Source organism: Pan paniscus, chromosome 5 (genome assembly GCF_029289425.2).
Source record: "Pan paniscus chromosome 5, NHGRI_mPanPan1-v2.0_pri, whole genome shotgun sequence".
Taxonomy (NCBI): Eukaryota; Metazoa; Chordata; class Mammalia; order Primates; family Hominidae; genus Pan; species Pan paniscus.
Window position 1 is genome coordinate 59,323,124 of NC_073254.2, and position 25,420 is coordinate 59,348,543.

General features: G+C 37.0%; 1 protein-coding gene across 10 annotated transcripts in view; it reads right to left on the reverse strand.

Annotated features, from left to right (window-relative positions):
• Positions 1-25,420, reverse strand: part of SUPT3H (SPT3 homolog, SAGA and STAGA complex component) — a 597,091-nt gene that overhangs the window by 3,533 nt on the left and 568,138 nt on the right. For 6 of the 10 annotated variants that reach the window (XM_063605298.1, XM_057302510.2, XM_008958692.6 and 3 more), the window contains one exon: positions 16,139-17,154. In XM_063605298.1, the coding sequence (XP_063461368.1) occupies positions 17,113-17,154 (42 nt within the window). In that variant the 3' untranslated portion in view covers positions 16,139-17,112. Of the gene's footprint in view, positions 1-5,122; positions 7,097-16,138; positions 17,155-25,420 lie in introns of those variants that run through there. The other 4 variants (XR_010112435.1, XR_008955665.2, XR_003028305.4 and 1 more) reach the window with 2 other exon arrangements.

The following is a 25,420-nucleotide window of genomic DNA, read 5'->3' on the forward strand; positions in this document are numbered from 1 at the left end:
ACTTGAGAGAATAAGATAATGGAGAAAAGTCAGGTTCTCTTTTTTTCTCACAAAATTTGCCAATTAACTGTGAGAGGAAGTGAGGCCAAACAGTCTGGGAATTATGGCAGTATCACTGGGCTGGGGAAGCAGAGGTTGGAATTTGGGGCTGCCAAGGCAGTTGAGGGACCATGATTCCCTGACCAGAGGAAACTACAGAGAAATAAGTCTATAATTCTGCATGCAATTTCCCCTTGAAGCGTATGTCAACTCCAAAGCTGTACATATGGTGGGGTGGGGGGTGAGAGCAGCAGATGGAAGGCTAAAAAGGTGAGCAAAAATTCCATCAATCTTATTGGGTTAGGGGTTAGATTTCAGAGCTCACCAGGGTTGAAAGGGCCTGGTAAACACCATAGGCTCTCAGCTGAGACCCTAGGGATATTTTCTAGGAATAAAGGCAAAGCAGAAATAGATCAACCTTGATCCAACTGTACCCCATCTGCCTGCCAGAAAATTATATCCTCTCTAGAAAAAATCACCATCCAGAGTTTCTTTAAGACAGGGTCTTGATCTGTCATCCAGGTTGGAGTGCAGTGGTGCAATCATAACTCACTGCAGACTCAAATTCCTGGGCTTAAGGGATCCTCCTGCCTCAGCCTTCTGAGTGGCTGGGACTACTACAGGCACATGCCACCACGCCGAGTTAATTTTTATTTTTGTAGCGATGGGGTCTTGCTTTGTTGCCCAGGGTGGTCTTGAAATCCTGGGCTCAAGCGATCCTCCCCCCTACCTTGGCCTCCCAAAGTGGTGAGATTACAGGGGTGAGCCAGCGTGCCCAGCCCAGAGCGTCTATATCTTTTGCATATATGATGTCTGGCATTCAGTAAAAAACTCATAGGCAAAGCAGGAGGCACTGAAAACCAAGAGGAAAAAAAAAAAAAAACAGACAACAGAAACATCCCCAAGCAACCCAAATATTGAGGTAATAAAGAAGGGACTGGAACTGGAATTTTTTTTTTTTCAAAAAAGAATCAAATGGTGATGGTATAATTAAAAAAATAAAAAAAATAAAGAATTCAGTAGATGAGCTTAATAGATTTTAGAAGGAAAGTTCAATAAATACAAGATAGGTCAGTAGAAAATATTCATATGAAGCAGAGAGAAAAGGAAATAAGAAATACAGAAAAGGGTACAGAAGACATATAATGTATGGTTAAAAAAATAAGTCTGACATACATCTAATTGAAATCCTAGAAGACATAAAGAAATATTTGAAGAAAAGTGGATAGGATTAAAAAAAATCGATGAAAAATATCCAGCCACAGATTCAAGTAGTTCTACAAATTCCAAGAAAGAGAAAATCAAAGAAAACTACATGTAGGCATGTCATACTACAACTGTTAAATAATAAAAGGAAAAAAACCTCAAAAGCAGCCAGAGAAAAGCAGGCACATTACCTTCACAGGGGCAACAACGAGGCTGACAACCAAAATGACAGAGGCCAAAAGAGAAGGAAATAAGTCTGATGTGTGAAAAATAATGCACATTTTATAATGCAAAACTTTAGGAAAAGAGAAATGTCCAAAAATAGGATACAATTGAAAACGAACCAGCCATCATAGTATGAAGAAATGTAGTGTCAGGTCTCCCAACAGGTTATTTAAGGGTATATGTTCACTGCTTGAACCCTAAAGGCCAGGCAGTGATCCAAGTCCAGGGTGCCCAGCAGAGGAGCAGGTGTCCCTGAGAATCCAAACTTCCCAGAGAGTATCTGGGAACATACCAAGGAAAACAGTCCCATCACACACACGGTAAGCAAAGAGCCAGAAAATTAGCTTAAAAGCAGCCTTAGAAATGGGAGGCAGCGTGGATCTCTAGAGTTGTTCTGCTGCTGCCCAGGAGTTCCCTGTGTGTAAGTCTTAATAAACTCATCTACTCACCAAGCTGGACTTGTCCGAATCATTCTTTGGTTTCTTGGCATCTTCCCAGTTTGGGGGTGGAAGCAGTGTTATAGTCTCAAAATTTTATTTTTACTGTTATTTTTTTTTTTAGACAGCGTCTCATTTTGTTGCCCAGGCTGGAGTGCAGTGGTGTGATCTCAGGTCACTGCAACCTCCACCTTCCGGGTTCAAGCAATTCTCCTGCCTCAGCGTCCTGAATAGCTGGGATTACAAGTGTGCATCACCACGCCTGGATAATTTTTGTATTTTTAGTAGAGATGGGGTTTAGCCATGTTGGCCAGGCTGGTTTCAAACTCTTGGCCTCAAGTGATCCACCTGCCTTGGCCTCCCAAAGTGCTGGGATTATAGTTGTGAGCCACCACGCCCGGCCTCAAATTTTTTTCATAACAGAAATACTCTGCAGTCTTAAAAAAAAGTCATGAGAAAGTGTTACTATAGGTTACAAAGAAGTATGTACTTTATGAACATATTGTGTGTGTGTGTGTGTATGTGTGCATGTGTGTATTAAAATGTCAGTCACGTGTAGTCTCAACGTTAAAGGACTATAGCTAATTCTAATTGCATTCTTTGTGCTTTTCTGAGTCTTCTGAGTTTTTTGTTTGCAATGAATGAATATTTTAAAAATAATAAAAAGGGTGGTAAAGAACAAGTTAAAGAGTTAAAATGACAAAAATAAGTTAAAACCAAGAAATACAAGTTAGCATGTTAAGGAGTTATGATGAGGATAAGATTGTAGATTTAAATGTAACCATATCAATCATTACATTACATATAGTCTAAAGAGTGGGATTAAAAGGCAGAGATTGTAAAATGGGTTAAAAAGCAACACCTAACTATAGGCTATCAGTGAAAAAGATACTTTAAATAAAAGTAAAGGATGAAAAAATATGTATAATATAAGTACTGAAGAAAGATGAAGTAGATTTATTAATATCAGACCAAGTACACTTCAGAACATGACATACTGTCAGGGGTAAAAAGGAAAATTAAGAATGCTAAAGGGGACAATTAATCAAGAAGACATGCCATTCCTAAATGTGTGTATGTAACTGAGAACAGAACTTCAAAATATACTAAGCAAAACCTAATAAAACTCAAAGGAGAAACAGATAAGTCTACAATATTAATTGAAGACATTAACCCTCCTTTCTCAGTAATTGATTGTAAAAAGTAGAAAATCAGTAAGTATACAGAAGAACTGAATAACACTGTTAGGTTGATGCAAAAGTAATCATGGTTTTTGCCATTACTATTTCAAAGGCAAAAACCGTGATTACTTTTGCACCAACATATCAACCAACTTGACCTAATATTTATAGAATACTACATCAAAGAGCACAATACACAAGTTTTCAAGTGCATATGCACATGTTCTGGGCCATAAGCAAACCTTAGAAAACCTAAAGGAACTGAAATCATACAAAGTATGTATTATAAAATTAAACTAAAATTTAGTAACAGGAAGATATCTAGGACATTCTCAAACATTTGGAAACGAATCAACACATTTCTAAATAAGCCATGAGTCAAAGAGAAAATCAGAAAGGAAATTAGAAAATGTTCTGAATTGGATGAAAATGAAAACAAAACACATTAAAGGTTGTGGGATATAGCTAAAGTAGTGTTTAGAGGGAAACTGAAAAGGAAGAATAAACAAATTGCCAATATTAGGAATTAAAAAGAGGAGTGTCACTACAGATCCTACAGACAATTTAAAGGATTATAAGATAATTTAATGAACAACTTTATGCCAAAACTTTTGTTAACTTAGATAAGGGACAAATAAGAGACAAACTATCAAAACTCTCTCAAGAAGAAATAGATAACCTTATATCTAATAGATAACCTTATATCTATCTAAGAAATAGCCTTATATCTAATATTATTCATAGCTAAAAGCTTTCCTACAAAAAAACACTTCAGACCCTGATAGCCTCCCTGGTGAATTCTACGGAATTTTAACAACAACAACAAAAAACACTAATTCTACAGAAACTCTTCCAGAACATAGAAAAGGAAGCAGCAGGCCCAAACTCATTTTATGAGCCTAGCATTAGCTGATATAAAAACCAGAAATGAGACATTACAAAAACTCCAGATCAATACTTTTCATGAGTACAGATACAAAAATACCTAGCAAAATGTTAGCAAATCAGATCCATCAAAATGTCACCAGGCACAGTAGCTCAGGCCTATAATCCCAGTACTTTGGGAGGCCAAGGTGGGAGGATCACTTGAGGCCAGGAGATCGAGACCAGCCTGGGCAACAAGCAAGACCCTGTCACTACAAAATAAAACATTAAAAAAAAAAAAATGCCAGGCATGGTGATGTGTGCTTATACTTCTAGCTGTTTGGGAGGCTGAGGCGAGAAGATGGCTTGAGCCCAGGAGTTCCAGGTTGCAGTGAGCTATGATCATGCCACTGCACTCCAGCTTGGACTACAGAGTGAGACCCTGTCTCTTTAAAAATACAAACACACAAATATATATAAATATACACATACATATTCACACACACACACACACACATGCCCACACACACGGAGGTTAATACATCATGACCGAATTGCATTTATCCCAGTAATGAAAGATTAGTTCAACAAGTAAAAATCAATCAACGTAATCTATCACTGGGAAAAAAAAAAACTCATTGTCTTCAAGGATGAAGAAATCCATTTGATAAAATTCAACATCCATAAAAACACTCAGCAAAAAAGGAATAAAAGGAAACTTCCTTAATGTGATAAAAAGCATCTAAGAAAATCTTAGCTAATTTAATGGGGTAAAGGCTGAATGCTTTCCCCATAAAATAGGGAAAAGGACAGGATGTCCATTTTTACCACTCCTATTCAATAGTGTACTGGAGATCCTAGTCACTGCAATAAGACATGAAGAAGAAATAAAAACTATACAGATTAGAAAGAAAAAAATTGTATTTGCAAACAAAATGATCATCTATGTAGAAAATCCCGAAGAAACTATTAACTGCCCCCACCACCTCAGCAATCTATTAGAGCTAGGAAGTTCAGCAAGGTTTTAGCATAAAAAGTTAATACACAAAAATCAATTTTATTTCTCTGTGAAATAAAATGAATAATGAATAATTGGAAAATGAAAAAAATTTAAATATTTCTTATAACATCAGCCATGAAATATCCATGCATGAACCTAACAAAATATGTACTAGGTTTATATTCTGAAAGCTATAAAACATTGATGAGAAAAATTTAAAAAGACCTTTATAAACGGAGAGCTATATCATGTTCATTAATTAGAAGGCTTAATGTTGCTAAGGTGTCAGTTCTTTCCAAATTAAGCTATACATTGTAAGCAATCCCAGTGAAAATTTCAGAAAGTGTTTTGTAGAAATATGAAAAAGCAAAGAATCTAAAATATGCAAAGCAATTTTGAAAAAGAAGAGCTGAGAAACTCTTAAGACCTGATTTCATGACTTAGTATAAAAGTCATAGTAATCAAGACAACCAGGCATTAGTATCAGGATAAACAAATAGACCAATGGAACAAAACAGGATGCAAAGCAGAGCAATATTTATATGGTCAATTAATTTTAGACAAGGGGGTCAAGGTAATTCAACACAGAAAGGATAGTTTTCTCAACGAGTGGTATTGAAACTATCTGACATCCATATGCAAAAAACAAAAAAATAGAACCTCAACTCTTATCTTGTATTAATACCATATACAAAGTCAAAATAAATAGAAAACCTGAAAGCAAAAATTCAAAACTTAAATATCTAAAAGAAAACATAGGAGAAAGAAAGCCTTTGTGAGCTTGGATTAGATGAAGGTTTCTTACATAAGACATACAGTATAAGCCCTAAAAGAATAAAAATTGATAACTATGACTTATTCAAAATTAAAAATATCAGCTTTTCCAAGGGCACTTTAGGAAAGAACAAGCTCCAGACTTGAAAGTTTTGAAAAGCACATTTCTGATAATAGATCTGTATCTAAAAGACATAACACTTACATTGTAATGAGACAAACAACCATGTTTTTAAGGGGCAAAAGATGTGAATAAACACTTCAACAAAGAAAAAATACAGATGGCAAATGAACACATGGAAAATGCTTAATATCATTGGTCATCAGGGAAATGCAGGTAAAGCCACAATGAGATATCACTATGCACCTACTGGAATGGCTAAAATTAAAGCAAAATAAATAAGCAATACACCAAATGCTGGATCATACCAAAAGCTAGTGAAGATATGGAGAAACTAGAAATCTCATATTTCTGGTGGGAGTGCCATATGGTACATCTACATTGGAAAACATTTTGGTAGTTTTTTATAAAAATAAATATTCACTTACCATGAGTCAGTAATCCCACTTCTAGGTATTTACCCAATACAAATGAACACGTGAGTCCACACAAAGATCTGTCCATTTGTGTTCAGAGCAATTTTATTTTTAATAGCAAGGAAATGGAAACAATGCAAATGTCCACTCAATAGCGAATGGATGAACAAATTGTAGTGCATCCATATGATGGAATATTACTCAGCAATAACATATAATGAACTAACACATGAAACAAGATGGATAAATCTCAAAAGCATAATGCTAAGTAAAAAAGACACACAAAAATCTTGAAATTCAACTTGATATGGAATTATTGCATTTAATAAGCCATTCTGGAAAATATAAAAAATGATAGGGACAGAATGAGTGTTGCCAGGGGTTAGTGATGAGGTGGGGGAATCATGTTACAAAGGAACATGAAAAAACTGTTTTGGGTTCTTTTATTTTTATTGTGATGGTGATTACACAACTGTTCATTTGTCAGAAGTCACTAAATTGTGCTGTACATATAAAAAGGGTTTATAACTATATGCAAACTAGATCAGACTAAGCATTTTTTTTAAAGAAACATAGATAAGAGTGGTGATTCATGCCTATAATTCCAGTACTTTGGGAGGCTGAGGCAGGAGGACAGTTTGAATCCAGGAGTTTGAGATAAGCCTGAGCAACATAGTGAGACCCTGTCTCTATAAAAAGAAAAAAAAAATGCTGGGCATGGTGGCATGTGCTTTGTAGTCCCAACTACTCAGGAGGCTGAGGTGGGAGGATTGCTTGAGCCCAGGAGCCCAGGTCATGCCAATGTACTTCAGCCTGGGTGACAGAGCAAGACCCTGTATCAAAAAAAAGAAAAAAGGAAATATATTCTGTTTCTATGTGCCATATCTAAAGAACTTCTGCAACATATGAAGTGATAAATAATACATGATTTTTTAATAAAAATGCTAACCTGGAGCTGTGGTAAAAAGAAAATTTGAGCAAGTGGTGAAACAGATATATCAAAATAGGCCAGGTGCAGTGGCTCACGCCTGTAATCCCAACACGTTGGGAAGCCAAGGTGGGCGGATCACTTGAGCTCAGGAATTCAAGACCAGCCTGGGCAACATGGTGAAACCCTGTCTCTACCAAAAAAATATTAGCCGGGCATGGTGGCATGCGCCTGTGGTCCCAGCTACTCAGGAGGCTGAGGTGGGAGGATCATTTGAGCCCAGGAGGCAGGGGTTGCGGTGAGCCAGGATCACGCCACTGTACTCCAGCCTAGGTAACAGAGTGAGACCCCATCTCAAAAAGAAAAAAAGATACATCAAATAAAATTTGACATAATATTACTGAAACCTAATGACATCACAACTAATTTCTGCTTGTAGTGGTCAAATTTCTTATTTTGTTGGAGATGCACTGTGATTTAGGAAGTATCAAAATGCAAAAATGTTTTTTAAAAGAGTTATGTTGAAAAACACAGTTGAAGAAGTTCAGAAGTCTTTGGAAAGTCAAGGGGAAGCTGAATGTTGAGATATGAAGATGACGAGCCAGGACAGAAGTGAAAAGGAAAAGCTAAAGGCTGGAGAAGAACCAGAGAAGTATAATAACATGGGTATAGTGTTGCAAGAATTTGCAGAATTAAGTACTGATCAGTCATTCATTCATATAACACTGACTCAACACGTATTATGTGTCACGCACTGTTCTAAGTGCTGGGATATAGCAGTGGGCAAAATAGACCATGATCCTTAATTGCAGAGTCTACATTCTAGAGGGAGAACACAGTAACAAAATAAACAGATCTATGGAATGGTATTTTAGAAGACAGTAAGTGTTAGAGTGAAAAAGAAAGCAAGGAAAGGGATATGATGTGCTAGAGCAGGGGTTGGGGTCTCAATATTTAAAAGGGTGGTCAGAGAAGGTCTTATAGAGAAAGTGATTTATGTTTTTTTGAGACAGGGTCTGGCTGTGTTGCCCAGGTTGGAGTGCAATGGCACTATCCTAGCTCAGTGCTGCCTTGAACTCCTGGGCTCAAGTGATTCTCCTGCCTCAACCTTCCCATTAGCTGGGACTACAGGAATGTGCCACTGTGCCTGGCTACTTTTTTAATTTTTTGTAGAGGCAGGGTCTTGCTCTGTTGCCCAGGCTGGTCTCCAATTCTTCGCCTCAAGCAATCCTCCCACTTTGGCCTTCTAAAGTTCTGGGATTACAGGTGTGAGCCACTGTGGCCCGGTCTGAGAAAGTAACATGCTATTTCATGTATGGCTTGAAGAAGGTAAGGTAGCCATGAGGACAGCTTTTTACGGTGGATGCTTCTAAACACTGAGTACTCATGGTATGCACAGCTAACATCCATCTACTTCGTTGAGACCCATTTAGCTTCCATTGAAATGATATTCAAATATACCATTAATGTGATAATTGGTTATGACTGCTGATAAAAATGATTTACAGAATAATCTTCATTTCAACTGAGCAAGAAAAATTTGAGATCCAACTGAAAGAAAACCACATACCTCACTTTATTTTTAACTACTACTACCCCCCTCTCTGAAACCTGCCCCTCTTTCAATTTTCATTATATGTGACTTTGGGAATGCTGAATTTACTTTTTTAGTATCATTAGCTGGGAAAGGGGGTTAGAAAGAGTGGGAGGAAATAGCCTATCCATATGAAAACAATAATCACATAATATTTATTGTCTGGGATTGAAATGTTTCAAATAGGCAAAGCAATAAAATGTCAGGAAAAGCAAAACTTCCTAATGTTAAAAATATCATAAATTTTTCCCAAAATAAGACATATGAAAAAAGTTCCAGTGATAGTTTATGTCAAAGGAAGAAAAAAGCCCTCAAATCCACGTTAAAGCTGCCTGAAATCTTCAGAAGGCACAACCTACTCACCATTGGAGAACGAGGAGACAATGGCAATTATGATAAAGTACAGAAAGCAACGATTACCTTTTATTGAGCTTGAGAATCACTTTTTAACATAAACTCACTGATCCCTGCATTCTGTAACTTGGCTTTTGCTATCTATTGTTTTAAAGAAAAAGGTAGTGTCAAAAAGCTAGCAGGATTTCAGTATCACTTTAAAGTGATTTTACATTTTATAATTACAATGGGACTTATGTGTATATTTATTAATAAAATAGACTAGCACCTACATGGGCAAAATATGCTTTATTGAATCTACAGATAATTTAATCTAGGTGGGTTCATGAACCCCTTTCTATAATTTCACGGTTCCCCTCAGGCTCACTGTTTGGGGCCTGCAGACTACATGTTGATTGCTTGATTTTCATAGGTGCCAAATAAGATTTCTGAAGGAATGGCTATAAAGAAAACAGACATTTTAATTTCAAGCTACTCTTTGGAGTAGCTTCCGGTTCACAAAATGTTATTTTTAGTCTAAATAGATCTTTATATTTGCTTTAAGTTCAGTGGACATGTTATTCCATTACCTTTAGGGAAATTTGATCCTAAAAGGCTCATTGTCTTTACAGTGAACCAGTGGGAGAACTGGTAGGTTTTCAAAGATGGACTATATACAAAAATAGTCCTACTAGTTTGTAATTCTTTTTCAAGATTGTATAGATTCAGATGGAACTCAAAGGTTCTTAGGTCTTAGTAGTGCAAAGTAATGCAAATATGATTAAGGTCATCTGTTTATGAGGTCCTTAACCCCTTCACACAAGACTGATGGCACAGTGACCTACTCACAAAGGCCACAAGAAACCTGATGCATGTGGTGCTTTAAATTGGTTTTTCTGAGACATTGTATTTGTCTTTAAGAAAAAAGCTGTGATCATCTAAAGTTCATAAGCTGTATAGCCAAATAAGTGAAATAAGAATTGATGAGATTAAACAAAGATTTTTAAAAAAGGATTCTGAGCTTATGTTTAAATGCATTTTTTTGGCTGGGCACGGTGGCTCACACCTGTAATTCCAGCACTTTGGGAAGCTGAGGCAGGTGGACTACTAGAGGTGAGGAGTTCAAGACCAGCCTTTCCAACATGGTGAAACCCTGTCTCTACTAAAAATACAAAAATCAGCTGGATGTGGTGGCGCATGCCTGTAATCCCAGCTACTCTGGAGGCTGAGGCAGGAGAATTGCTTGAACCCGGGAGGCGGAGGTTCCTGTGAGCCACTTCAGCCTGGGCAATAGAATGAGACTCCGTTTCAAAAAAAAAAAAAAAAATTTTTTTTCTACCAACCAAACCACAAATGTTTATGAGTATCTGTGTATATGAGAATGACAAAGAGGTGTTAATTCAAGACTTGCCCTCAAGAAATTCTTAATCTGGTGCAGTCTAAAGGCACATGGACAGATGATCAGGGATACTAAATAGGAAGCAGAGAGAACAACAAGGGCTTAGAGTTCAGAGGAAGCAAAGGGTGCTATGTGCTGAGACAGGCAGGAAACTTTATGGGAAAGAGCTAGGGAAGGAGACCACCATGAAATCCTAGGAAAGAAGAGGCAGATTGATTTTGCATACTGCTAACAGAAACACCAGACCTTCTACACATTGCCGTGGAAGGGCTCCCAGGAGACCTCATCTCCACATAGGCCACGCAGCCCTACCTAGGCCATAGGGACCTTCCTCTGTGATTGTTACAGGAACACAGCAAGACAGCCACTCTTGAGAGGAGCTGCCACAGGTAGTTTTGCATCTGACTCCCTAGTTCTGGTAAGGCAAAGGTCTTCCCACCTCAGCCCCCTTTGGGATGTGAATGCAAGCTATAAAACTGCTTGGCTGGCCAGGCACGGTGGCTCATGCCTGTAATCCCAGCACTTTGGGAGGCTGAGGTGGGTGGATCGCCCGAGGTCAGGAGTTCAAGACCAACCTGGCCAACATAGTGAAACCCCGTCTCTACTAAAAATACAAAAAATTAGCTGGGTGTGGTGGCAGGCGCCTGTAATCCCAGCTACTCGGGAGGCTGAGGCAGGAGAATCGCTTGAACCTGGGAGGCGGAGGTTGCAGTGAGCTGAGATCGAGCCATTGCACTCCAGCCTGGGCAACAAGAGTGAAACTCTGTCTCAAAAACACAAAAAACAAAACCAAAAAACTGCTTGGCTGTGGTTTAGAGTTGGCTCCTCCATGACATGGTAACCCCCCAGTCACTCATGTCTTCTGTCAATTGGCCCCTCTGGCTTGGTATCTTCCTGTGGGATTAGGAACGTGGGAAGTTGACACTGTGCCAATCTTGCTTATGTAGCTGTGTAACAGACTGTCTAAAGCCATTTGGGCTCACCGTTTCCTTACAGGCCAAACCTATGGAAGTGTGGCAAGCCAACTCATGAGCTGCAGTAGTTGGTGCTGCTTAGTGTCTGCTTGCTTGACTGACTGGTATGTTTAGGTCAGGGAGGGGTGACAAGTGGCCAATGCATTGGCAGGTGAACTAACTCTTCCCAAGTGAAGTAGCTGGAAGACACACTTAAAGCCATTCAGAAATAGCTGGGTGAGGTGGCTTGTGCCTGTAGTCCCAGCTAATCAGGAGGCTGAGGTGGGAGGACTGCTTGCACCTAGGAGTTGGAGACCAGCCTCAGTGATATAGGGAGACCCCATCTTAAAAAAAAATTCAGAAAAGAAAGTTGTACCACAGGCTGGTGCAGTTATTTGGAATCTTAAAGGACATAAATCAGAAGGTGGCTTGTCCTGAGGCAGAACAAACTTAGGGTTGAATTAAAGAAGCTGCTGGCTGGGTGTGGTGGCTCATGCCTATAATCCCAGCATTTTGGGAGGCCAAGGTGGGAGGATCACTTCAGTCCAAGAGTTTGAGATCAGCCTGGGCAACAAAGAGAGACCTGACTCTCTCTCTCTCTGTAAAACAAAGCTGCTGCTAACTACTGAGTGGAATGGAAAACTATCCTTTGTAATTCAAATTGTGCATGGTAGCTTTTTTCCACTTTCCTATTTATTTCCATACACCACTTCCCCCAGACCTGCCTCATACACAAACATGTCAGGCTGGGAAAAACTATGACTACTATATAATTAATGAATTAATGAGCAAGCCTTTAAAAGGGTCATTTATTTAAAGTTTCAGGGCATTGCCATATGTACTTCTGTATCTGCCACTGCAAACACATGTAAACACGATGGGAATTATTTTATAACATGGATACATACCTTGTATGAAAGCGTGAAACGGTGGCCTGTAAATAGAGCCTTCTGGGGAAATCTGGTCTTCAGAAAGGAGAGAAGCTTTGTATACATGGATCTTTGAGGAATTTTTCCCCATAATTTGTATAGGGACTTTTAGTATATTCATTGATTATATACATTTATCTATCTTGAGGCTTAAGACATCATTATTAAAAACTTGGCATGAGCCTATATAATTATATTCTATTGTACATGATATAATATTCTATTATATACATAATACTTGGCATTAGAGGAGGAATGTTAAGTTAAAATTTTCTTGCAATCAAATTTTCTGGTTCTGAGAAGTGCTTCTAGGTTCAAGGTCAGGCAGCAATTCTCTTTAATAAGCTCTCAGAAATCTCTACTCCAGTACAGTCCACGTGTGTAACAGTGGTTAACAGCATGAGCTTTGGGATCAAAGTGCTGGGTACAAAAGCCAGCTCTACCTTGGGTAATTCTGCATAAGACATTTAATCTGCTGTTCCTCAGTTTCCTCTCTCCTGCCTGTGGGCAACAGGGCATATCTGGTAGTGGGGCTGTGAGTATTAAATGAGATAAATCACACAAACTGCTTAGTACACAGGGTAGCACATGGTGTGCTATAATTATTATGTCATAGCTTATTAAAATGCTGACACAATACATCATCATTTTTGATAGCAAGTAGAGTGTTACCTGGTATAAGTAAAACTATATTTTGATCATCTTGAGCCTCGCCTCCTTTTTTTTTCCTATCTTTACCCTCCTTTGAAAAAAATGAGAATAGTGAATATTCAGTAGTGATGAGCAGAAAAGGGATCATGAACACAATGCTGTACAGATAATTACAGTGGCTCCCAACAATGAAATACGTATGCGGTGTTCTTGTGACTGCAGGAATTGATTGCTTTAAAATATGCTTCAATTGCCAAAACTTCCATGACTTATGACAGCTTGAATACTTACTATCTATCTTGCTCCGGAAAACAAATGCAAGTCTCGTCTCTTTCTTTAGGTATCATGGTATCAGTATCCGACTTACAACATTTGAGACTTACTTTAAGAGATATGACTTTCTAATATTTGAGTTTTTAACGACATCTGGCCCTTATTTAACCATCACATTTACATCCAATTCCTGCAGGCAAAGTTTTGTTGTTTAAGCTTGGCTAGATACCCTCTGCAGAAAGCCTTTGCTTTAATGAACACAATTCCACAAAAACTGCTAGAGTTCCCTGCTCTCTTCTCACCCCTGCCACTGTACAACAATAGCATGTAAAGTTTCATCTTGAGTTTCAAATAAGAAGGTAAAAATAAGAAACTGTGTTGCTGGAGAATTAGCTTTATGTAGTGGCCACTGCTATGACATATTCAACTTAATGCCCTTAGATTATTTGCAGAGTGTTTATGTACTATGAAATGTTCGGCCAGAGCATACAGGAAACTGTAAAATATTTTATGAGATGTATACATGGTTGATGGTAGAATTTTAAATGTAGCCTGGAAAGGTTCTATCCAAATTCCAGGGGGGCAGATGAGAGAATATGTTCTCTTTAGTGATTCAGTTTTACACAAGAGGTTATATCAACTGGAAAGCATTGCCTGATTTGAGAACTATGTAAAAAAATTCATAAAATTAAACTTTATAATTCTAAACAAACATGTTTTCTTTCAGACCAAGAATCACCAGTTATGTTTATTTGTCTTCTACATGGTAAAAGCATTAGACATGGCTTATTATTTATTTTATAAAAACAAAGAACAGCAATAAATGAAGGGTTCTCCCCAGATACAGGAATTATATACACCATTTAAAAAATATTTGTGCTTCTGCTGGTTTTCAAATAAAAAGTCTTGGTTTTAAAATTGAAACAGTATTTTTGAATCACAACTATTACAATCTAAGAAGGCAGGAAAGCTAATGACATAACCTCTAAATGGCATGTTCAGAAAGTTATACTTCCAAATTTAGGTGACGGGAGAAATATTTCTACTTTCTTTACCCTTAAATCTAGGAAGCAGTATCAAGAGAGGCTATTTATTTATTGGCTTATTTATTTTCAAATTCAGTCTCTAAAATACAAGGGACAAAAAATAGAAACTAGCTTTGTATATTTCCATTTAACTTAGAGTTAAGCCTGATGTGTAAGATAACAGACTGTTAATACCACAGTCACACTGAAGATTTTACTATATAACACGTATGCCTTAGGGTGTATCCATAATTAGTACAGTTTTTAAATAAATTTACATTGTTGTCTAGGATAAATATGCCACAAAACCCCAACATGTCTTAGTAATATTCTTATGCTAACCCAGTATGGTAGAAAATACTGTATAATACCGACTGAAAATTAGGGACCATCGATTCTCATCTCTGGTCTGTCACTACATTATTGAGTGATCTTAGGAAACTCACTTTCCCTCTCTAGGCCATGGTTTTTTCATTTGTAAGATAAGCAGCTGTTCTGAATGATCTCTAAGACTATCTTCTGCTCTAACATTATGATTATTGAGAAAATAATTTACTGAAGTTTTCTTAAACATTCCTTCTGTAAATTTTCTTTTATTTCTATAGTCACTGCTGAAGGAAATTTTATTTCACTTCAAATTTAGTATTGTGCAAAGAGTCAGAGAAAGAACCTAAGTATAAAAAATAGAAAAAGGAATTAAAAATATTGAGCAATTATGGGGACATGTAGGCTGGTTCAGGACAGACATAAATGACCTTGCTTTATTCTAAATTCAGCTTACTGGCTTATGATGAAAAATGAAAGGTTATTATATGAACTTACCGGGCAAAACCAGATTTTATAAATAATTACCTGTCAGACTGTTCAAGATAGACAAACATATGCCAGACCAACAAAAACACAGACCTGTCATATTTCTGAGAGAAATGTACATTGAGTCTTCCTTCTCTGGGACTATAAGGAGATCAGGTGGAATAAAACGAAGGAAAAAAACCCAAACCCTGTATTTTCTGCCTTGTGCATACTTTAAAATGTATAATGTGGGAGAGAAGGAATTTTGATGTGAAAAATTATCCCCTGAAAATTTTATACCATCTATAAGCCTGGCAGATCAAAACCAAATACAATAAATGCTATCGTTTAAAAGTTAAGTTAGGATGTTTACTGCAAGCTTGTAATTTTCCATGATTATGGATGCCAAGGAAAATAAGAATGATAAAAAGTTTAATCATGCATTTTAACAAGCATAGATGGAGCATCAAAATCCTTTGGGAATATTTTGATATTATATATCTATCTGTGCTTTTTGTTTCTGAAATGCAAATTTTTTCTAAAAAGATTAACATAGAGCAGGTAAATGACAGTTAACAAATGTAAATAATGTGGCATAATCATATTAACTGAGACTCATAATTCTTTGAGTCTGATGGTTTTCAAATAAAAAGTCTTGGTTTTAAAATTGAAACAGTATTTTTGAATTGCAACGATTACAGTATAAGAAGGCAGGAAAGCTAATGACATAACCTCTAAATGGCATGTTCAGAAAGTTATACTTCCAAATTTGGGTGAAGGGAGAAATATTTCTACTTTCTTTACCCTTAAATCTAGGAAGCAGTATCAAGAGAGGCTTGCTCTCTTGAGCAGTATCAAGAAAAAGGAGCAGTATCAAGAAAAAGATCTTTCATATTTCTCATTTGTTTTTATTAATTCTTTAGAAAGAGTGTTTCAAGTATGTGTAAAAACCATAAAAGTAAAATTATACAAAACTCCCACAGAATTAAAGAAATAACTTTCTTTTTTGCAATTGAAGTTTAATCAGGAACTGTACAATTACATCTGCTATATTTTGGTTTGTTCCAAAGAGTTACGGTTCCTCATTTACTGGAGAAAGTATAGATGCCAGAAGGATAGCTCGGCTGCTAACAGCAAGAAATTACCCAGCCCACATTTCCAGTCTAGGTGTGGTAGTGCTTTGAAGGGAGGAAGCAAGAAATCACTCTGCTCCCCTTCTACTGATTCTGAATACTTGGCTTCTAAATGTGTATGGCATGTGCAGGAGTGGTGGATCTGGGGATTGGAGGAACAGGAAAAGGAGGGAAATGAAGATGGAGGAAGAGGTTCTGTGTGAGGAAAAACACACATGAAAGGCAGATGGCAGGAAGTTGGGAAGCAGGCATTGAAAATGACACATACTATAAGTGGAGTGAAGGGGAAAGGAGGTGGGAACAGGTGATTTATCAGGTCTGTTAGATCTTTGATTACTGTAAGTTTATAAAATGGATAGCTGTCACTAAAATACATGTAGTCAACAAATGTTGGAAAGTAAAGTTGGTGGTGTAAGGGAAGGCGAAAACTCACTGTCCTTTTAATTTTGTTTCCTTGTTCCAAACCCGGATTATAAAATATATAAAATAAAATGCAGACAAAACGCTGGACGGGGGCAACCACTGCTTTTAAGGTATGTGAGCTGAGGGCAGTAAATCTACTCAAATTAAAATTTCAAAATTGTGTGATCTGCATTCTTGTCCACCTACAGACTATCCTAAACATCCTGCCATTAATTAGCTGAACAGCCCATCTAGTAAACAAGACCGATGGTTGAGGGGCTGGAAAAGAGGAGGAGTCAGCAAGTTGAAAGTCACAACAGACCAGCCCACTCCCTCAGATAAAAGAAAGGTAAATTTGTATTTTATTTTGTTCACAAGAAATCACCTTAATATAACATTGCCTTTCCTGTTGTTGCAGGCACATCACAGTTGTCACATCAGCAGGCTAGAAAAGCCATCCCATTCCTGCGGTAGGCATTCTGTCAAAGAAAAAGAAATCTGCAATGAATTATCACATCAAGTCAAACAAGGAAAGGAGGCAAAAAGCAAGCAGAGCCCTCTTCCTGTTTTGTAGACTCTGCTGGCTACAATCTAATAGAATGCTTAATCTGAATATTTCTGGTGGCAAAACTATAGCAACCATTCTGTCTATTAAAAAGTCAGTGTGGTTAACAAGTGGTTTGGGAAGTAGCAGATACACAAAATAAGACATCCCATTTTGTTAACTGATTGGGCTTGGTTAGGCCAAAGAGATGTATTGAATCTGTTTGTCTTTTATAAACATGTGTTCTCTATTCGATATGCTCAGGAATCACTTCTAACTAAGTATCTTAATAGTCTATAAATTACTGACTCATTACTGGCCCTTCCTGGGCCTAATTTATAGTCTGAGTGAAAAGCTGTCGGAACAGACACTAATAGAGGCCTCTCCTCCTCCCTAAAATAGGATGATCTCAAAGGAGTTCTGTATAGTTCTGCATATTGTAGACAGTATCAAAAATGCAAATCTTATATAATTTTATATACATACCTGTACATACAGATGTACACATGGATATGCATGGTGGGATAAAATACTCCCATAAAAGAAAATGGGAAAATGGATTCTAAGTGCAATAATTAATACATTTCAGTAAAGAAAGAAAAGTTGCATGCTTTTCATTCCAAGAGACATATTTTGCATTTCAGTGTTGGGAGACCTGGATCACACAGGGTCTCTGTAACATCCTGAATCTCACCATAAGACCCAGAGGGGAGCAGAACTAAAATTCAGGACTTAGGAATAAAATTTCCCTTTCCCTGGCACATTTTTAATCATTTAAACTAGGAACAGTCACATCCAGAGAATTCATAACCGTCAATCTTTTCAGAAAAACAAAGAAAATCATAAAATTCAGGTTAGGGATTTTTCCCCCTTAGGCTAATAACTCTGAAGCAGTTCTGGAGTCTGTATACTTCCAGCCCAATGAATTAACCTTGAACAGCCACAGCCATATTTTAAGAAATACAGAATAACCTTTTACGATCAAGATAAGGCTATGGAGGCAGTGAAATCTTCATCTTAAAAAATAATTAAACCACATTTATAATTAATTATACTAAAAATGGAAAGTAGACTTAACCCTTTAGAAAGACTTCCATCAACATGAGGTGAAACAAATATAGTTTTCTAGATAACCTTCTGTTAATCATAAAATTCAATTAACTTGAAAACCTTCTCTCCAAATATCCTGCTTAAGAAGATTTACTATGCTTGTCAGGCTTTGGCGCCCTGGCTGAAATTTCTTCGGTTAGTTATGCTGCTATGCAGTTCACTCCAGATCAGTGTATCAGGGATGACAAAACAGTGGCACATTCCAAGTGTCATTCCTCAGTGTTCTTTCTGTGAGCTTGTTCTTTACCATGGGGCTTTTTGTGTTGTAGAACACTTCTGGATTGAAGAAAACATTCTAACAAGGACTAGAAAATTCCAACTCTACTTCCTAAAATTGCGCTATAGAACAGTGTTAAGTGAATGCCTCAGAGAGCCACAAATAACTTGCAGGAATGCATAGGGTGTCTTCCCACAACCACAGGCAGTGGAGCCTCAGTCTGTGAAACAGCTCCTACCACCACGGCTGCCTTACAGAGAGGCTTATGCCAAAGTAATACTCTTAGCTTCTTGACCCTGATATTTTAAATTTTACAACCACAGTGACAATCTTTAACATCATGTATTATTTAAAGCACAGGGATGGTTTTATATGGAGTTAAATGGACCTAGGAGTAAGGCTGCATTCCTTCTAAACATACAGTGTTGAAGTGAGCCTTGCTTGAGAAAGGAGGTTTTGGCTTAGAGGGAGACTGAGTCTTAGCTGAGTTCACCTGAGAAATAACCAGGTTTTAATCTTTTCAGACGGGGCAATATAAAATAGTTCTTATTAGCATGGAAAAGGTCACTTTTGAAAGATCGATTCACCTTCACAGATGATTTATCAATCACTGCTTTGCAAACAAAAGATTTTTTTAATAACTTATTTAATAACACAGATCCTATGAGAAAACCAAAGTTTAGAGTTGACCCAGATTTCTGTTATGTTCTTCCTATTTGAATTCTAAAATAAAGAAGGAACAAACAAGCATGTGTAATTAGTGAAGAGCAATTTCAGTAAACATATTCCCTAGGGTCCTCTATTTCGAGTCACTGCTTTTTCCTTTTGATGTACAAAGGATGTACATTGTCTATGTAGGGCAATTATGGGAACGTCCCAACTTTGGCATGCTTTCCAGAGTAAGCAACTTTACAGGAAGATGGATGAAGACAACTCATCTTCACGTCAACTGTAAAGTTCTCTCTATTTGTGTTGCAAATGTTGAAACTAAATTTAAACATTGCTTGGTGTGAGGGCCTTCCAGAGGCCACATTCTCATGGAATACTTTGTATCCCACTTACTTACTTTCTTCTGTCAGACCCTATGAATGATTCCCAGTTCTGTATCTTTACAGACACTCCTAGTTAGTTAGTTAGTAAAATCCAGGCTTTGACCAGAAAGAGTCAGGACTTCCACCCACTACTGAAAATTATAGATTAATCAATAACACAATTAGACCTCCCCAACAAACTGGATCCTACATGCCTATATACTACTTAAGGTTCATTTCTGGTTTAATAAAGCTCTGTTCTCAACATCAGTTGCTCCTTTGTGAATTTGCTGAAAAGCTCAGACATTTTAGCATTTCTTAAAGTTCACAGCAAAGACAATACTTAATGTTTTTAAGGCCCAATTAGTTATAAAATTAGGAATTCATAGTTCCCATTTTTTTAAATTGAGGACCCAATTTTTGACATTCATTTATTCATACAGTGCCAAATTATGACCTGTGCCAGAATGTCAATCTACCTGGATAAGCAGATACAGATTTTACCTACTGCACTGGGCACTGTGGGGTAATTAATTTCTAAGTGTGTACTTTTTAAAATGACTGTTTTTTACTTCATATGGACAAGGTAGAGAAAACATTTAAATCCCATAGTGGTTTACTTCTGTTTTTTATGGGTTATCATAAATTGATACATCTTAAGGGATACAAATGAATATTAAAAAGCAAAAAAGATTAATATTTTTCTTAAGCAAAAGGACACATGCTACAAAACTTATTTTGTAGTTCCAACTTAAATATTACTGTGTATTATTTTTGCCATTAGCCTAATTATTAAAACATTAACTATAAACACCAGTCTTTCTTCCAGTACAGACTTGTTTTATTCTATTACCTTTCCTGATTCTCTTCTGCTTTCTCAAATCTTAAATAAACTAGCATAAGAATCTCACTGTAGTAAGTCCCAAACTCTCTTACAAATACTTTATTTCTCAAAGGCATAAGAAAGAGGTTTTGGTTCTATTGTCTGAATTCCTATAAATTTGCTTAATATGATTTCAGCAAATTTTTACTGAGTTCTTATTCTGTAAATCACTGTGTGCTTGGTGGTACAACAGGACACTAAGATAAATAGACAGTCCCTGGCTTCACTAAACTTCCAGTTTCACATTCAAGTTTTAACCACCACAAGTAAAATGCACTGAGAGGTCATTCTCAAAGTGAGAAAGGAGGGAGAAAACAAAGCAGGCTTTTGTTTTTTTGCTTCTAATCACAATATTTAATTTGAACTTACTTACACTTTCGAAAGGCATGAGATTTGTCTATTTCTCAAAGTAGGGAGGGGCAAAGATTAAAAAATGCTGAGATACATGGTTTTATGGTTTATGAAATATTTTCATGTCTGCATCTAATTTGAGCCTTACCACAATTAGTAAAAGAGTAGATTTTGGATTTAAAACCCAGGGCCTGTGTTCTTTTCATTATACTACATTGTCTTACAATAAACAAAACAAACCAGATAGTCCCCTGCCCCAATTCCACCCAGAGCACTGTAGATACACATATTCTCTTAGTCCTAACAAACTCAATTCTTGCTAAACATCACTTAAAGGGCAAATTACAATTTTATTTCAAATTTAAGCTAAATCAGCCAGGTATAATACTTCAGAGTACAGACAATGGACCTTAAATCTAAATCATCTTCACTTTGGAGGCTTTCTCAACTACTGCTTATTTTCCAAACTAACTTTAAGAATAGTGTATAGTATAGAACATTGCACCCAAATCACTTGGGGAGCTTTAAAAGATACAGATGCTGTAGCTCCAGTTCTTCAAAGCCAGTGGGTCTGAGTGGAGTTTAGGCTTTGGAATGTCTTAGAAGTATCCCAGGTGCATACTGAGAGCTGAGAACAGTGGTAAAATGGATGAGGAGATCATTAACAGGACCCAATAATGGTTTTGTCAATAAATGGAACATTTTAAGAATCTGTCATGAGTATGGAGTAAATAAATATTTCCTAATGGAAATTCTAATTTTGGCATTTAGTAAATTTAACATGGAAGAGGCAGAAATTGAAGTTTTCAGACTGTGGCTTTTACCCACAGCAGACAGGTTACCTGTATCTCTCACTTTAGGTTATCTGTAGATTAGGCATTGCTTTCCGCCCCCAAGATGCTGAGATGCCACTGTTAGGAGCACAGTCTGTCTGACTGCCACAACATGTTTAATACTATAGTGAAAAAGGAATTTGGAAACTAAGTCTGCTAAACCAAGCTGAACAAACCCTTTACTAACATCTAGAATCAAGGAACAATAGAACTTTGGAATTGGAAAGTATATTTGTGAATTCCTCTGGCCCCATTCTTAATTTAACAGATGAAAAAACTAATGTCCAGAGAGAGTGACCCATCCACAGTCACATGGTTTTCGCCTAGGATTCCTGACTCAGTTTAGGGCTTGTTGCAGATGGTTCTGATTCTGCCCAAAGCTATGTGTTTAGCTTCCCCGGCCTTAATGGGGAAAACAGATGCAGGGAAAGAAACAGTTTTTCTGGATAAAGAACAGCCCTTGGGAGCAGAACAAAAGTGAAGAAACTGGTGGAGTTGGCGGAGGGGCGGTTAGGGGAGGGGGAAGGAAGGAACACAACTTAATTATGTCCGAAACAATATAGCTGAGCAGGTAGAGGTCAAGCCATTATAAGCTTTGAGTTCTACCTTGGGCTTTTCTGCTTTATGATTAGCCCTCCCCTGGAGAATCACTTAATTTTCCTGAGTGCCCAAAATAATAATTCTGATAAATGGACAAAGCATCAAAATAAGATATACATAGCTGAAAGGTTCTGTGGCAAATGTATGCATCTTTAGGACCTTCAAGGGGTTGATACACCATGTGTTTTCATGGAAGTCTTACTATGGCTATGCTCAGTATCTGATTTTGGGTTAAGCAAATAATATGGCCTGCGTGGAGCTGTTTGGAGTTAGCAAGTCTGGGTTAAATCCAGCAGTAAAAGGGACGATAAAAAAGATTTGGCGCATACATTCACCCTCTCCCAAACTACTGTTAACTCCTAATTAACTAAGTATAGAGTATAGATGCTCTGTCTCTAGGATGATCTGTGGGCCACAGGAGCTGCCCTGTCACCAAGAGCCTGGGGTTTTCCAAATTCTTCACATCTTGGGATGTGAGGGCACAGAGGGTTGAGGCTGAAAGGGATGAAGATGGGCACAGAGGGTTGAGGTTCTACGCTGGCTTTGCTTTGCTGGGAGAAAAAGGTAGGGAGGTAGTAGAATAAACTAGAAGCAACAGGCTTTCACTAACTCTTACTTGTTAACTTAACCTAAATGTCTGGTTTATTGGAATACTCAGTTGAGCCACAGCTGGGATGGTAGGCACATTTCTGAATTTCATGTATAAATGCTGTTTCGGTCAACTAAATTAGTCCCCCTCTCTGTCCCACCCCACTCCCAAGCTTTATAGTAAAAATCAGTTGTGCTTCTAACAGGCCTTTTTCAATCTCTCTTCTGGTAGAAGACAGACTATGCCAAGTTGTCTCAAACTTAGGTTGTTTCAAATTCAGCTGCTCCCATATGTCCGAATTCAGCCCTGGCCTCTGTGAGGTCATTAGATTCCGAGTCTAAGCCCTCCATTTGCCTAAGAAGATGACCGTGCTCCGAAAGACATATTGTTTTGCTTTAATACTATAAATCTTGGAAGTTCAGGAGTTTCATATGAAAGCTATGCAATCGCTTTTTAAAAGATAAAATATGCCCCTTTCTTTGCTGCCCTTGTGTCTGCGTGTGGGCAAGATATTTAATTATAATGAATAAAGCCGAATGCTGGTCTAAGACTCTTAAAATCAAAGTGGGAATCATGGCTGAATTTCATTAGCAAACATAAATACAAATAGGCACATCTTGTTTGCACCATGCCATGTGACTTTTCTCCTTTTGATAATTTCATTCTAACTCTGATATTTCAGAGGACCTAAATTAAACCATATGATGTATAGCACTGTATAACATGCAAAACTCATCATTAAACATTTTTCTTTTGTATACTTGCCCTATGTTATAAATATCCTGTCAGAAGCAGAGCCTTGATTTAACAACAGTGGAGGGAGCCCTGCCCTTTAAATAAGAGGTCTTCTCCGCCTGGCAGAATGGGAAAAAAACATAGTATTAACTCTCATTGTAGTCCATGTAACCCAGAGCCCATAAATCTTGAGGAACTTGTCATTTTATGCCCGATTTTCTCTAACTCTATGCCAGTCTCTTCTTATTTTATTGAAAATACTAACATTGGACTTTTATAAATTCTTGAGTTATTACCAAGTTGTTTCGGCAGTCTGAATACAAAAATCTCTAGATTAAATTTAGTTATTAAAAGTTACCACTCATAATTGCCCAAGTCATTTCAAATTATGAGATATATTAAGACTTTTTTGTTGTTGAGCAAAATAATTAAGTGGCTAATAAATACAACATTGTATTTTAGGAAAAAAAGGTTTTTTGTAAATATTATCTTCAGCAATTTTATGAGACTACGTATAAATTCTTTCCATGACACTATATGCACTTACATACATCTTTGTTTAATAGTAACTTAACACCAATAATATTAAACTTGTCTTCAGCTACTTTTATATTAAAGACAATCAAAACAAATGTCTCAAATTATTCCAAGCTGCAAACACATATAAGTAAACATTTTAGGTTCACATACTGTTACCAAAAATTAGAATCAATAGTAGGTTTGTAATAGATAACATCAAATACTCTTTTTTTTACAATCTTGGTTTTGTAGTCATGTTACTCAACTGCATTTTCAAGGTCTTAGACAATATTGATACAAGATAAAAACAAAAAGAATGGCCAAAAAGTGCCAAATTGGCAGGAATTAGCAACCCAAATAACAATTGTTTGGGGGCTCAGCTCTAACAACAGTTAATTCTCATTTCGCTTGAGTAACCTATAACCTCCAGAAGGAAGGGAACTTACTGTTCTATTTATTTCTGTATGTCTAAGGCATAACCCAATGCATGAAATAAATTAAATGCTTAATAAATAGTCATCTAATGAATGAATGAATTTGACTAGCAGGTAGCTTCTTTTCCTCTGGGCAATAATGGGAAATGCTGATGTGCTCATCATTAGAGCAGGGGCTGGATAGTCTCAGTTCCTAAAAATTGGGCTTAGACCACACACTTACCATTTTGCAAGAGAACCATCAGCACCAGTTATTAAGAAAACTAAATTAGTGACCTTGATAGCCCAACCACTAGCAATGTTGCAAAGCAGTTATTCTGATATTAGGTCTCAGTTCCCACTGGGAGCATTTCTGGGCTTCTTCTTACTGATTATCAGTCAACAGTGAAAAGTTATGCATCAATCAAGCCAATTGCTTTGTTTGCCAGAAAAAGAATATTCAATTCATCTAAAACAACACTGTGAAATTATTTTGTTGAGTCTATAAACATTTTAGGTTCAAATACTCTGTTACCAAAAATTATAATCAACAGTAAGTTTGTAGTAGATAATATAATTTTTTTTACAATCTTGGTTTTGTAGTCATGTTACTCAATTGCATTTTCAAGGTCTTAGACAATACTGATGTAAGACAAAAACAAAAAGAAAATACTGTTGCTATGGCCTTCCCCCGCCTTCTCAATGGCCTTTGCCACATTAAAACACCACACAAGGAGTAAGAACACAGATAGCAATAGCTGTTTGCCAATGGTCAACACCAATTTGATTGGACAGTAAGTAAATTACAATTAAGGTCTTTAAGAATTCTTTAAAGACAATAAATAAAAAATTATGACAAAAATCAGGAGATGGTAGTTAATAATATCAATTACATTTGGTAGCCACCTGAGAAGATATAT